We start from the raw sequence: 15,083 nt of genomic DNA on the forward strand, positions 1-15,083 counted from the left end.
CTGGCTAACTGAGCAAAGCAAGCCCCGCCCACTTTTCCACTCTCAAAAACAGCATATTACCGAAGTTACTCATTTTAATAATTTAACATGGTTTATTAGCAGCTAGTCATGCTAATGCTTATTTAGCCCCTTATTAGTTTGTAACCAACTTGTGTGTGAACGCTATTGAGAAGTCGCAGACACCAGATGTTCACCGAGTCCAAGTCATGTTTTTTGTCGCAAGTCAAAACATGAAACTGTTGGCCTAGGGTGACCAAACGTGCCATTTTACTAGGGAGTGTATTTTAAATAGGTTCTATAGTGCCTAAAATATCCACGTTTTGGCTTTGTTTGCGCTGTGCAGATCAATTGTTGTATGACAAAGTACCATGAGAGCTCTAGAGAGCAGACGGCTTCTTGTGCTTTTGAATCACTCTCACGGTACTTTAATGTCATACACCGATCGGTATGCTCAGTGTTGCGTCGAACACTATGTGTACACGTATTTGCATCGCTTTGACCGTCCTCTGTAGAGCCCACCGTCTCACGCACCACAATTGGTTGATTACGTACAATGTCTGCATGTTATTGGTCAAACGATCATTACCTTCATTAAGTATGAAAACAAGAAACCAAAGCCAAAACCTGGATATTTTAGGCAATGTAGAAATCCTGACCAGGATGTGTCCTGGGAAAATGGCATGGCATGTTGGCCAAACAGCTCAATAATTAAAAATGACCATAAATCCATGTTGTATGCACACAAGAATCTGTCTTAAGTGTACACTAGCTGATAAGATTCTGTTCGCAGTGCGCGCTAGGTCTTAGCGATGTTGCTTGCCAAAAAAAAGCACAATTGGCTGAAGCAATCCAAACACAAGAGGGTTGAATAATTTTTATGCATCAATGCTCAGGTTTACATGTGATATCAAAATGGAGATCAAAACAGATTATTCACCCTGACAGCATTTGATGCTAACCCTGTGTCTCCTTACACAAGAATATCCAAAATTGTGCTGGTAATAATACTTGTTTAATTCCTCAAAAGTCAAAAATGTACTATGACAACACCAGAAATAGACTAGAATTGCTTTTGTGGTGAAAGCTGTCTCCCATTTTATCCAAGTGTGTGGTCTTATCAGAAAGGAAAAGGAGGGTGTTTGTCTGGGAAGCAAGCCAAAACTGCCGAGTCGTCCCAAATCGAGCCCAGTCTGCACTTTTCTACTGTATGTTTTCATTTTATCCATTGAGTATACAGTCTTGTCTTTTTATCAGAGTTTTAAATACATTTTTGCTTTAAATAAGAGTTAATTTTGTGATTGACCTCCTAGTTGGTTGGTTTGGTTAATTGCTTTTAACTCTTTTAAAAATCCCTCTGGGAAAAGCACTACAGGAACTGCTGAAAGTGGGCGGGAGCTATTGTGGTTGGGGGTATCTCTTTAACGAAGACTTGAATGGGAAATGAACGGGAAAAAACTTGAGGAACTCCTGAAAACATGGGCAGAAAGTATTGTGCAAAGGCTCCGCCCCCAAAATGACATCATCAAACACACTTATTTTTCAACACCTCCCCCTCCGACCAAATGTCACTTTTCATCATCCAATCACTGGCCAACTGGTAAAATTCAAGCCCCACCCACTTTCCCACTCAAGCCTTCTCAAGCCACTTTAAGTTTCTACTGCAACTTTTTTTTTTAGTACACATTATAGCCTTTTTGTCCTATTTTTAAATACTTTTTTCTTTAAATCAGAGATTGCAATGTTGTGATCCACCTCGTAGCTGATTGGTTTGCTTCATGGATTGGTTAAACTCTTTAACGAAGACTTGAATGGTAACTATATGTGAAAAACTCCAGGAACTGAAGACAAAGTGGGCGAGTACTATTGTGCAAAGGCTCCACCCCCAAAACAACATCACCAAACACACTTTTTTCCCAACCCCTCTACTCCAACCGCCCATCATTTTTCCTTATCCAATCACCGGCCAACTGGAAAAACCGAGCCACGTCCACTTTGCTATTCAAGTTTCTACAGTACATTTTCCTCAACAGCTTCCCTCTCCAAGTTCATGTGAGTTTGCCACGTCTTGGGAGCTCAAATATACGCTTCTTGAACGTGTCCGACTATACTTTCTTGGCCAGGCCGGCCGTCAGCATCTCTCTGAAAAGCAATGCAACAACAAAAGTCTTCAAAAGGAGGGTCACACCCTACATTGGGCGCCATATTAGACATTGAATCATTAATGAAGTAGAAAGTAAATGCTAGACTTGGCTGCTAAATGGAATTAAGTGGCGCAGTGGCATCCAACACATGTGGAGGCATATCCTCTTGTCTGGCTTTGTCTGGATTCGGCCGGACGTGATCCAAGCGGTCAAGCGTTCCTCCGAGAGAGGCGCGTGTGAACTTGCGGAAGGACGTCGAAATGGTCGGATAGAGGCTGACGATGGAGCCGCGGGACCAGTCCATCTTTGGAGCTATGCGCTTCAGTACGGCACGTCGGAATAGGATGTAGACCCAGGGATCCAGGATCTGGTTCCCCGTCGCAAACCGAAGCCAGAGAAGCAGGTGTTGAACGTCGAGCTCGCTGCCCGACAGCACGGTCTGTGCAATAAACACCTGTTGAGAGGAAAATAACGAGAGTGTGATGAGAGTAACGCCAAGCATGAGCCAATGCTTGAACTCCACTTGAGTCAGTCAATAAAATAAACACAATCACTGCGGCACAAACATTGCTATCGCAACGTTGTAAACAGTACATTTCGAAATGTTTACAAAAACCTATGGATATTTGCAATGAGAATAACTAGAATGTAACATCTGGGGATGTTGGAGGCAATTTCCAGGAACGTGTTTACGTATTTACTTGCATAATGTAGATATTAAATATATTCACCCCCCAAAATATTAAACATGTTTAGGTCATATTTCACCCCAAAATCAAAAGAAAGAAATAGAAAGGTAGCTGTTTGTGTAAAAAATGTAAGCCCATTTAGCCCATTCATCAAATATTCTAATTTCCGCTGTGCAATTCTAGTATTTGTTGTACTGTGTTCAATTTACTTTTTATTACTTAATTTATAGCAATGTTTCAATTAAAAAAAAAAACATTAAAATAAATAAAAAATGAGTGGGAAATGAGTTTAATTATCATGCTTAATGGCCATAAAAATAATAAAATGTAATTTATATTTTTTATTTTAATTTTAGGGTTAACATTTACCTTATTATTGTGAAAAATAAAAGCAAAACAAAGAAAGATGCTGGAAATAAAATGAGCCAACAGCAGCTTCTCATTTGGATGCAAGAAAGTTTATTTAGGATGAAACTGGTGAAATATCACATGACCTTTCTGGATGTTTTTCCAAATAGCTGCAAGATAACAAATGGGTTTGTTGTTAACATAAACACTTAGCTGTTAAAAAAAAAAGAGAAAACGCAGATAAAAGTAGTGAAGTAGTACTGAATCACTGACCTTTGCTGAGTGTTCACTTGACAAAATACACATGCTCACACACACACAAATAAACACAGTGCATTTGGTGGAACATGACACAAAATACAAACATTTACCATGGTAAATAGAGTTTCTGCCAAAATATGAATATAGATTTAGTTTTTGGAAAAGAAAAAAATATAAAATCTACACATAAAAAGGTATTTTATAAAAAATAAAAAAAAATAAAAGAAAACTTGCAAATAGCGGCAATAGAGCAAAAAAAGTAAAAAAAAAAAAAAAAAAAAACAACCAAAAAAAAAAAAAAAAAACCCTGTCCTATAAAAGTATAAAAAAGGGCACAGTCTGAAGAAACACACGGTTGCAGTTCATTAAGCAGACGATTGGCTAACGGTGAATTTGAGTTTTGTTAGAAATAGGAAGTGTGTCTTTGTTGCTGAGGACTTCCTGTTCTTCCCTTCAGCAGGAAATGGCTCTTTCCCATTAGTCTTATCAGCAGTTCTCACACGACTCTTTCACGTTCCTCGTTTGGCAGAACTCAGACCTTTTCCTGCATGTTATTAGACGAGCAAAGTGTCTGGTCTCGCCATCAGTAGCGTACCTGCGTCGCATGGCAATGTTTTTCACGGACAATTATAAACGATTCGGACAATTACAGAAAGCAATTGTAACGTCACACTGCGAGTACATACCAGATGTTCGTGACATCTGGATCTAAAACGGGGATTGTTTGAATCCAATACAAACTAAAGTCTGACATGTCCACATAAACGCCTAGTTTTACCTTTTTAGTGGACTTGAAACTGTTCCAAACCTAGTAAGCTACGTAGGTGCTATTTTATAGCCAAACTTCAATGTCTCATCCCAGAATGCATTGCACTGAGCTTAACGAGAAACAACCTGAAAATGGTGGACGAGTTACTGAAAGGTGTCACTATAAAATATACACTATAAAATGAAAGAATATTTTTTAAAATAATAATAATAATCATAATAATAATTATCATTGGGTTATTTAAATATTCCCCTTTATTTCACAAGTTGTACGTTATTATTTTATTAAAGGAGGGGAAGTGAAAGTTACTTTTTCAACATTTTGCCACAAACGCTGTGGATTTAGCTTAACTGAACCCGTGATACTCCTCTACAAGATTCCTTCTTGGTTACGATGTTGCCTACTTTGTAGGCGTCTTACTAAGTTTCGGAAACAGCTCATTTTGGTCAGTTGGCCAACACACTTAGTATTCATTAGTTGTCAATGTAGTTTAATCACTCACCAGTAGAGGGCACCAGCAGACAGAGGCGATGGTCATGATCAGAATCAGCTGCACCATCATCTCCACTTCATAGTCTCGCCTCCGTTGAGCGCTGTCCTTTCCGCAACACACCCTCAGTAGGGTGATGACGCTCACCGTGTTGAGCAGGAACGACAGGGCCAGCGACAGCAAACCCACGAGTGAGAAGATCAAACCGAAGGTCATATCCAGCGGTCTGGAGCTGATGTTGAGGAAGCACCAGGAACCGGGAAACTGGAGACGGTAGCTTCCCAATCCGGCCAACGGCAGGAGACTGATGCAGCCGGCCGTGACCCAAACCATGGCCACCTTCAAACACGCTCTGCTGTTGGACATGGTGGTGGAGCGGGCGAAGGGTCGGTTGATGCCTACAAATCGCTCCACGGCCATCGTGGCTCCGAGAAGCAGTGGGCAAAGGCCGTAGAAAACCATCGACATTCCCATGAAATTGCAGAAATGGCAATGAGGGTCTAGCTGGCGCCAGTTGAAGTGCGTAATGTGGAAGGACACCACGATGGACCCGGTGACCAACAGTCCCATGAAGTCGGTTAACACCAACCCTCCGAGGAAGAGTAGGAAGGAGGAGCGTGAGCGGCTCTTGGTGTGGTGGAAGGTCTTGGCCAGAACCACCAAAGCGAAGAGGTTGGAGCTCAAGCCGAGGGCGCTGAAGACTGCCGAGAAGTATGCCGGGGTGATGGTGTGGTTGTGTCTGAAAAGCTGGCTGTTGATGGAGAAACAAAGCGGAGTCGTGTTGCTCAGCGCCGACGATTTGTTGATGGCGAACAGTGAGGAAACCATGATGGCGACTGCTGAAGATGGGTTTGTTTTATTCTGTGAACCTGCGATGGAGAAAAACAATGGAAATGCTTAAGAAATGTTGCTAAGCACATAGATATATATATATAGGCAGTGTTGAGGGTAAATCATTACAAAGGACATGAGTAATCAGATTACTTTTTAGAGAGTAATCAGATTAATGTTTTTCAACAATAATCAGATTACTTTTTTACGAGTAATCAAATTCGTTTATTTATGAGTAATCGGATCACTTTTTTTGCAAGTAATCTGATTACTTTTTAATCAGTAATTAGATTCATATTTTCCAAGAGTAATCAGATTACCTTTCCAAGAGTAATCAGATTACTTTTATTAGATTAATGAGATTAAATTAGATTCAGTAATCAGATTACTTTTCCAAGAGTAATCAGATTACCTTTTCAAGTAACTAAAGTAACGCATTACTTATTTACTTTTTAATTTTCAAATAAATAATGGCAGTTACTTTTTTCCCATTTATTGACTGACAGCTCTCCTGTCCGCATGTTGAGAGAAATCTCGAGTAAATTGCGTGCGCTGTGTGAACATAATGTTCCTGTAGTTCTAGACTAAATGTGAACATGCCTTTACTCATCTCACTTGCACAAAAACAGATTCAGTATTCTTCAAAATGAATATAAAAAATGAAATGCACAAACCTGCAATAATAGATATGGCACAAACCTGCAATAATTAGTATGCAAAATAATCCAAATATCCTTTATGTTTTTAATCCCATTTAATTAACCAGTGTCTTCGCTGCTGACCTTCGATGATCCAATTAATGATTTCAGATAACATTTGCATTTCATGTTTTTTTTTTTGTTTGTTTTTTTTACTGAACAGTGTTTAACTTCTCTTCATGGAATTCAGAATGGCAGCCCTCTACTGTACAGACACGAATTTACATTTCCATCAGCCTGACGCTTGTTATACTTTTGCAAAGGGCTTTTACGTTTGCCAAAAGAAGAACAATTTTTATACTAAAAATAAGATTAGAGTGGTGCGTGAAAATTTGAGGTCAAGATGACTGTGTGTCCGTTATTACATGAATGTATAAATATCTATGTCTGCATCAGACTTCAGCAGGTGATTTAGCTATAGCAAGCTAACAATACAACAAGAAGAAGCCGTTAGCTAACATGATGTTAAAAAGTTACCATAGTTTAAAAACCCGTAATATCAAGTTAATACAGATAAAACACAAACCTGTGAAAGCTTATTCCAATTCTTCAGGAATTTAAATTTCGGTGTTGTGCAATGTTGGGGCATCTTGATTTTTACTGTTGGCCGTACATATCTATGGCGCCAGGACTGTGCACTAATGCATGACTTATTTGGTTCTGAGACATTGTTTTGCTAGCAAACGGAATAAACGAGTCTCATTCCTGCGTGTGTTTTTTTCCCAACATCTTGTGCAATAGTACAGAATGCTTCATTCTAAGCAGATGTTTGACAGCACACAGAAACAAAAACATGGACCGTGACGGATGAAACCGTCATAGATGTCAAGAGGAAACGTCAGATATCTGATGAACAATCAGAGCTGTCAGATCATACCAACAATAAACAAGCCTCAAACATAACATTTGCTGAAATTAAAGTTTTAGTCTAATTTGTATTATTTTTAATAATAAATAATAATAATAATAATAATAATGAAACATTTCTTCATTAACCCAATAATAATAATAATTATTATTATTAATATTTTAGTAAGTGATATAACTAATATACCATAAATCTTTCTTGCATTAATATAATTACTATAACCCAATAACAATAAATATTATAAAAATCCTTGAATTTTCACAATTAAACTAAGCTATCAATATTAGTAATTACAATCATTTTAATTTAATATTTTAATTACATTAGAAAATAATCTTCCATTAGGTGATATGATTAGCCTAACCTTTTATTATTATTATAATTATATTATTGTTATTATTAAATAACATTTTGCATTAAGTAGTTTAATTAACCTATTATTATTATTATTTAACATTTATCCATTGATATAATATAATGACCTATTATTGATATAGTTTTTTATTATTGTTATTATTATTAAATGTGATTGTTTATCGTTATATTTTACAAAAGCAATATAATACACAGCTACTAATTACTGCTTTAATATAGATTCTTCTGAATGGATAAGATTCATTCAAAACTGACCGCAAAATATATATATATGTGCTATGAAAGACTTTATTATTCTGATTATTGTTGTTAATAAGTGCACTATTTACTGAATATTAGTTGCTTATTAGTGTCAAACTTTCAATTGGGGCCACGGGTTACAGTGATTTTAATGCAATTAAGAAGGTTTCAGGCACTCTCCTCATTAATATCCCTCAAACTCACTTTAATGTGTGTCCTTGATTGCTTCAATTTGCATCATGCTAAAGCTAACACTGAAAATAATGCACGCTAATGCAAAGATTTAAACTGCGTTTGCAGAAGTTCAGTGGATCTGCATAAAAACATCCAGATCTCAGGTATATTTTGAGCCACATCTTTTTGTGTGTAAAAAACACATGAATCCCAAAGGAGTGTAAAGTGGATCCAAACTCCAGTTTGGCCATTAAACATGAGTGTCTTCATCCACAAACACGTTCAGATCGATACCTTAAGTGCCGATATTAATCATCAGGCAAAAGCCTAAACATCTGAACACATCGGTGGTGTTTCCACTCGTAATAGCCATTAATGAGGATCCAGTGTACAGAAACCTGAGGCTGCTGATGGTGTTTGTGCATCTCTCTTAGTAGCGTTATTCCAAAACAAACTACATTAGCCAAACACAGAGCTTTCCACGGCGCACTCCTAATCGAATTCCATCAAATGAGGCCCAGAAATCAGCTTGGCGAATGTCAACGCCAGAGAGTGGGCCGGGAAATCTGCAACTGGTTTGCATGCGTGTGTCCACATATAAGGTTTTCAGCATTCGGCTGCATGTGTGGAAATGCAGGAGTGTAAAACATCGGCAAAACAGGCTATTCTGGGCAAAACAGACTATTTATTAAATATGATTATTGTTGTTGGAGAATAAGATTATTTTTTATTGTATAAACTCTTATGATGTATGTGTTTGACTGAAGTTTCTTCGGATGAGTGATTTCTGGGGGGTTTTACGCACCAGAACATGAGCGTTTTCTGAAGAACTAGGTTAAACGAGACAGGCCTAGGACAGATTATTATTAAATGCATCAAATGTTAGATAACAGTTTAAAAACCACAAAGTACTACGAGGTAAGGGGACTCAATCATTTATATGTACTTTTTGTAGCATATAGCTATTTATTGTATTTATGTAATGCATCATGTAAAAAAGGCTCCACCCATGCACAAATGCAGCTCAAACTTACTATTAAAATAATATGTAAAATATGTTGCTTATATCATAAAATTATATACCACATAGAAAATATTCCAGAAATATGACACAGTGTTATGCATTAATTACGTTTTAATTAGATTAATAATATTTTTTTTGTTCATTTTAATTACTTATATTCATGGAACGTTTTATTTCTAAAACGTTTTAGTTGGGACATTCATGTAACGTTCTTTAAATGTTACTAAACGTCAAGCGAACGTGCATGTTCCCTTAACGTTCATTATAACATCTGTTTTTTAAACATTTGTTTGAACGTTCTGAAAACATTAAGAATTAACATATGTTCCTAACTTAATAGAACGTTAGCAAAACGTTCTTAGAACATATTTTTTATAAGCTGTGGGACTTATCTGATCTTTAAAAATGTTCTTAAAACGTTTTTACAAAAACAAAAATATGTTTTGTTGTTTTAAATAATTTGATATATATTTTGAAATGGTTCAAACGCTGAAAATGCGTTTTTACAAGCGTTTCTTCTGACTAAGTCGTTTAAACTTTGTACTAACGTTGCTTACATATTCAATAATGCAGACTTAGTTTTGGCATTGACGCTATTGTGGTTGACAAGTTTACAAAAGTAGATATTTTTTTGCATTCAAACAACCAAAGAAAACGCAACTCCTCTGCGAAGTTTACTTCCTAAACTAAAGTCAAAAGCGAAACGCACATCAAGACTTAAGATGTTGAACTCAAAACGTTGTACTGTACCTCAGAACGTGTGGAAGTCCGGTGCGCATTCCTTCAGTCGGTCTGCGGATCTCAAGCTCTGCCTCCCATTACCTCCATCCTGCTAACACACTCCAACCCCGCTCAAATACACACGACTGTGAGGATGAGGAGGATGATGATGATGATGAGACACACCATCCTGTTCCTCCTTCATCGACGCTATTCACGGAAGGAGTCTCTGGGTCTCCGCCAGAAACTTCTACCGCTAAAATCAATCCCAGAAACTCTCTGATAGCTTTGAGTACCAATGCAGTGTGGGCAGAAATGTTCTATGATGTTTGAATAAACAGAGGGTCTCTAATTCGTCTGTTTGTGTGTGTATCAACAGCAAATGGCTTTAATTTTGCATGAGCGGTTATTGGTTCTAGGAAAATGCTTTTGCATCTTTATATTTTAATAATTCACGACAGTGGAAACGGAAGAGCTTTTTAAAGCACCAGACGCCAGTGACTAATGCCTGCTTGTGATGTCCTTTGCATTCAAGTCAACAAAAACAAGAAACACTGTCTTTTAAACATAAATGAGCCGTCAAACGTTAAGGAACGTTCTCGGAATGTTCTGACAAGGTTATCTCAAAGTTTTGTTAACAAACGTTCTTCCAGTTACATTAGAAAATGTTTGTTTACTCAACTGGCCTTTTCTAACTCAGACAGCACACGTACTGTACGTCTACAAGATGTCTGTTAAAGAACTTTTGATCTGGAAAGCATCTGCTGTGTACATAAACATCCTAAAGACATCTAGTTTAGGCCTACGTCTATATGACATCTGATAGGAAACGTCCAATAGATGTATTGCAGATGAGCAAACACTATAATACATCTTACAGATGTTAATGTAAATGTGCTATCAGGGAATGTTCTCAAAATGTTAACACAAAAACATTTTTTAAATGTTTTAAAACTTATGTTTTAGTTGGATGTTCATATAATGTTTTTTAAATGTTACTTGTTTCAGAACATTCAGAGAACATTCAGAAATAACATTTGCACAATGTTTGCATGCTCCCTTTACCTTTGAATAACTAACATTAAATGTTTTTGAAACATTCAAAAAACTGGACCTTCTGAGAACATCGTTAGCAAAATATGCATAGAACATAATATTGTTAGCTGGGGAGTTACCTGGTTTTTCCTAAAATGTTAGCACATTTTTGTTTGTTTGTTTTAATGTTAATTCTGTTAAAAGAACGTTCAAAACTAATGTTCCCATAATATTTATAAAATTATAAAATGGAATGCTATAATTTGCATAACCAAATTTTTTTTAAAACACTTAGGCCTGGTTTCACAGATGGGGCTTAGCTTAAGCCAGGACTAGTTCTTAAATTAAGATTTTTAAGCTGCTTTTATAAAAATGCCTTATAAAAAGTGTGCAGTTTTCAGGTGTGCATCTTGAGTAAGCACAATGGCACTGACATATTTTAAGATATGTAAGAGCAAGATATTTTCAGTATTTTTTCAGTATTTTAGTCTGGGACTAGCCTTAAGCCTTGTCTGTGAATTGTCTGTGACATTTACGTGTTTTTAAATGTTCAGAGAACACAACTTAATGGGAACACTAGCAAAATGTTCTTAGACCTTATTTTTGTCAGCTGGGTAATAGTCCTTTCAAGTCCACAAACTTTTTCTACTATTTTTTTCACTCTAGTACTTACCAAATATCTTCAAAGGGTCTATACTTCTGTTATGCATTAGCACTTGATCAGATACTTGTGTGGGGTGAAGCTAAAGCCCTGTGAGCGTTCATGACATCAATAAACATCTGATAGGTGAAGAATCTCTGACAATTATGGAACTTTAGAGGACATAATGTCTGTTTCCACTTAGCCAAGGAAACATTTTAGCATAGCATGCTAATTACATCCATCAACACTGAGAAAACAACATGTGTTGCGCTGCGATTAGCTGTTAGCTGCCATTACTATCCCTATCTCTCTTTTTATTCATCTATGAGACAATAACAATCTGTTTTACTGTGGTAATGACATGTCGTCGATCATTTAATGCAACGCAACAGTTAACAGTTAACATTCGCAATTAATGCTAAACATCTGGCATTTTGCAAGCCTATGCAATTAGCAAGAAAAACATTCTCTGCATAGTTTTGGTTTTTAAATAAACGTACATAAAGACATGTTTATTGCACTTGTGCCTTTGATGATTAATGCTCTTTTGGGCATCAGCATTGCACTTGCATTCCTTGCGAGGCCTGCCAAGTTAGCTGATCTGCTCCCCTTGCAAATAACACAAACCACATGACCGAATGAGACACTATAATCCAAACACATATGGCTGAACTTATGACCTGATTTATCTTATGCTACCGACTTTTATGGCTTGTCTAGGGTTATTTTCAGACGCGGACTCTCAGCCAAGTTAAGAGCAGATGTTAAGAGTTTATAACTTATCTGAACTATCTCTCAGAGCGTTAATTGTGATCTGCTTGTCGTTTGAGCGTCTCCAGAGAAGGGCGGTATGATATATTCCAGAAATATTGTTCAGTTGTGTCATACACTTTGATTTTCTGCCATGTTACATATGCTGCTTCTGAATAGCTACTAATTTTGGGACTAAAACATGCTGAGTGACATGGTGAATAGCTACTAATTTTGGGACTATTCATTTACAAACCTGCTCACGGATATCACTTAAAATCTTGCAGAAATAAAGCCAACTTGCAAAAGAAATCTTTATTTTTAAAAGTACAGCCCCAGCCAACAAAAATAAAAGTTCTATCCAACGTTAATTCTGAATGTTCGCTGAACCGTTAAAATGTCGAGTTTTTGAAATGTTTTAAAAACATTTTTTAGTTATGTGACTGTTAATTAAGGGAACATTCCATTTTAGAATTTTTTTTCATTCTGAATAGCTACTAATTTTGGGACTAAAACATGCTGAGTGACATGGGAAAGAAATCGTTAGAAAAACGTCAAACGTTTCAGAAATAAAACGGTATAACCCCAGCCAACAAAAGTATGTTCTAAGAACATTTTGCCAATGTTTCGTTTAATTATGAAAATATTATTTATGAATTTTTGTAAACATACTGTTTTTAAACGTTTTTGGTTATATGAATGATTAGGAAGCATGCAGACATTATGGAAATGTTATTTTTGAATGTTTTCGGAATGTTCAGAAACAAGTAGTGACATTAAAAAAAAAACGTTAGAAGAACATCACACTAAAACATTTTATAAATGTACGATTTATGATCTCTTTATAAATGTGTATGCATAAACATTTTTGGCTTTGATAACATTATGAAAACATTATTAAAGACCATATAACTCTGAATGAATGTTCTATCAATGTTCCTGAAAGAACGTTAGTTCATAACTTTGAGAGAACTTTGCCAGAACGTTCTGAGAACGTTCCCTGTTAGCTAGGGAGCTTGCTGCATTTCATTAAATTTGGTAGCCCAAAAAAGGAGACCTTTCACCAACACCATGCAGTTGAAACGTTCAAAATATCTTTTCGAATGAACGTTCCCTTTAATTCTAAGTGTATACAAGGAGATTCAGCTTTATTGCTTTATCAGACAGACAGATCCATGATACACCGTGGTAGGTCCTCCAAGCGCAGTGAACCCGTGTTAATAAGCCCAAAAAACCCATCAGCCAGCACACCTGAATCCAAGCGCTCTGTCAGTCAAGTGGCAGTCATCTGCAGCTAACAAACAGACACGTTCTGCTTCATTTCACCCCGAATCAGTGCATTTCCATGTAATTAAATTAAAGGCCTGCTACAGCTTGTCAAGCCGCCCCTTTAATTGGGCACGGGCACCTGCAGCGCAGATGCCAACACCTGATGCCCACGCCGGCACCCTGGCACACGGGTACAGATCAAGGTCACGGCTGTCCCACTGTTTCACAACACGCCTCTGCGAACCCACACTCACTCCTGGCTCCAGGAGAGAACAGCATTAGGTCTTGACCGCAGGCAGGTGCCTTTAAGAGAGCTCTAGTCATTTAACCCAGAGGGAGGGTGTGTTACAGACAGCCTGTATTTGAACTCGAACGGGGAAAAAAGTACACAGCACGATTCCAGACTGATCACACTAACAGCATCCAAATCAACATGATGGATGACTGGGTAGATGACAGGAAATTTTTAAACACTGTCTTAGTGTTATAATTCATCTAAAACTATTATACATGCAGTTTTAGGAGCTTTAATTTTATGAGTCTATTAATTTTGACAATAAAATAAAATAAATACAAAGAAAAAGTGAAAGCACCTAAAATGTAGCTACATGTTTCCTTATATGTTCATAATTTTTAACCTAAAAATCAGTTAATAATTCGCCAACTACTATAGCCTATTCCTCATGGTAAATGTACACATCCTTATAGCATACTGAAACGATTTTAAGTGGTTTTAGATGGTAACACCACTGTTTTTTCATTACAATACGCGTTATCCGCATTATTTTCTGTACAACAGCGATGCCAATTTCGTGCCATTATTTAAATGTTTTTTTTTTTTTTTTAATTTCCTTTATCATTCATCTCTCTTAAACGCATGAAACTGCCTGCAGCTGGCTTGTTGATATATCGCTCCGACGACGTATTTCTGTCTAAAATCTGAAATATACTTAGCTCATATGCGTGGCATGCAACCCGATTTTCCTAAAGGCGCGAATAGCGCACGTGGTTGTGCGCATGCGTCGATCGCATACAGCCGCGCTGAAACTAGATCAAATGGTTTCTAAGTGAAAACCAAAACAAACAAACCAAATATTCCCACAAAACTGGCACTGATTTCCATGATAAGTAATTATCCAGACATGTTCCAACAATCTCTTGTAAGTGATCCATCAATCACTGCAAGGAGTCTTCAGCAATCAACTCTGAAGAGACTGAAGAAGATATACCAAATAAGGCTGCTGGCCAGAAATTCTGACCTCTGAACTGCTGGAGGAAATGCTTTCCAAAACAAACAAATGGGTCTGGAGTCTAAATGATTCTGTGCTGATGTCTGTGAAGATCTTGTGGTCCTCAAAACAAGTTCTTACCGAGTTGAGCAGGAACACAGTGTTTTATGTAACCCTCTTACTACCACTTACATAACAGTAGCAGGGTATTACCAACAAGGTTTGTACCCTTTTACGGGAAATATACCATGATAGCCCCATGTTTTTTGAGTACTGTGGAAATGCCATGGTATGTAAACATAACATAGATTAGGCTAACATGCAATTCTTGAAAATACCCTGGTGTATTTCAGATCCTAATACTACCACTAGCTGTATCACTATGGTACTTTTTGTAACAACTAGTTCTTTAAATTCTTTTGAATATTAGCACATTTTCTCTTAGTAATTCACATCATGCACATACTATAAGTGACTATCCATCCATCTTCTAAACTGCGTCATCCTCTGTGGAGTGAAAGAGTCTATC

General features: G+C 37.1%; 1 protein-coding gene across 2 annotated transcripts; it reads right to left on the reverse strand.

Moving 5' to 3' along the window:
• Positions 1–377: 377 nt before the first annotated feature.
• On the reverse strand, positions 378–9,931 carry tbxa2r (thromboxane A2 receptor). 2 transcript variants are annotated; one of them, XM_019103008.2, is made up of 3 exons: positions 9,659–9,931; positions 4,711–5,567; positions 378–2,595 (listed from the first exon to the last, which is right to left on the reverse strand). In XM_019103008.2, exons 2-3 carry the CDS (start codon positions 5,524–5,526, stop codon positions 2,254–2,256), a joined length of 1,158 nt encoding a protein of 385 aa, XP_018958553.1. In that variant the 5' UTR covers positions 5,527–5,567; positions 9,659–9,931; the 3' UTR covers positions 378–2,253. The 2 variants fall into 2 exon arrangements, with proteins under 2 accessions (XP_018958553.1, XP_042605421.1); XM_042749487.1 differs by lacking the exon at positions 9,659–9,931 and adding an exon at positions 6,754–6,931.
• Positions 9,932–15,083: the final 5,152 nt, after the last annotated feature.

Source organism: Cyprinus carpio, chromosome B22, assembly GCF_018340385.1.
Source record: "Cyprinus carpio isolate SPL01 chromosome B22, ASM1834038v1, whole genome shotgun sequence".
Classification (NCBI taxonomy): domain Eukaryota; kingdom Metazoa; phylum Chordata; class Actinopteri; order Cypriniformes; family Cyprinidae; genus Cyprinus; species Cyprinus carpio.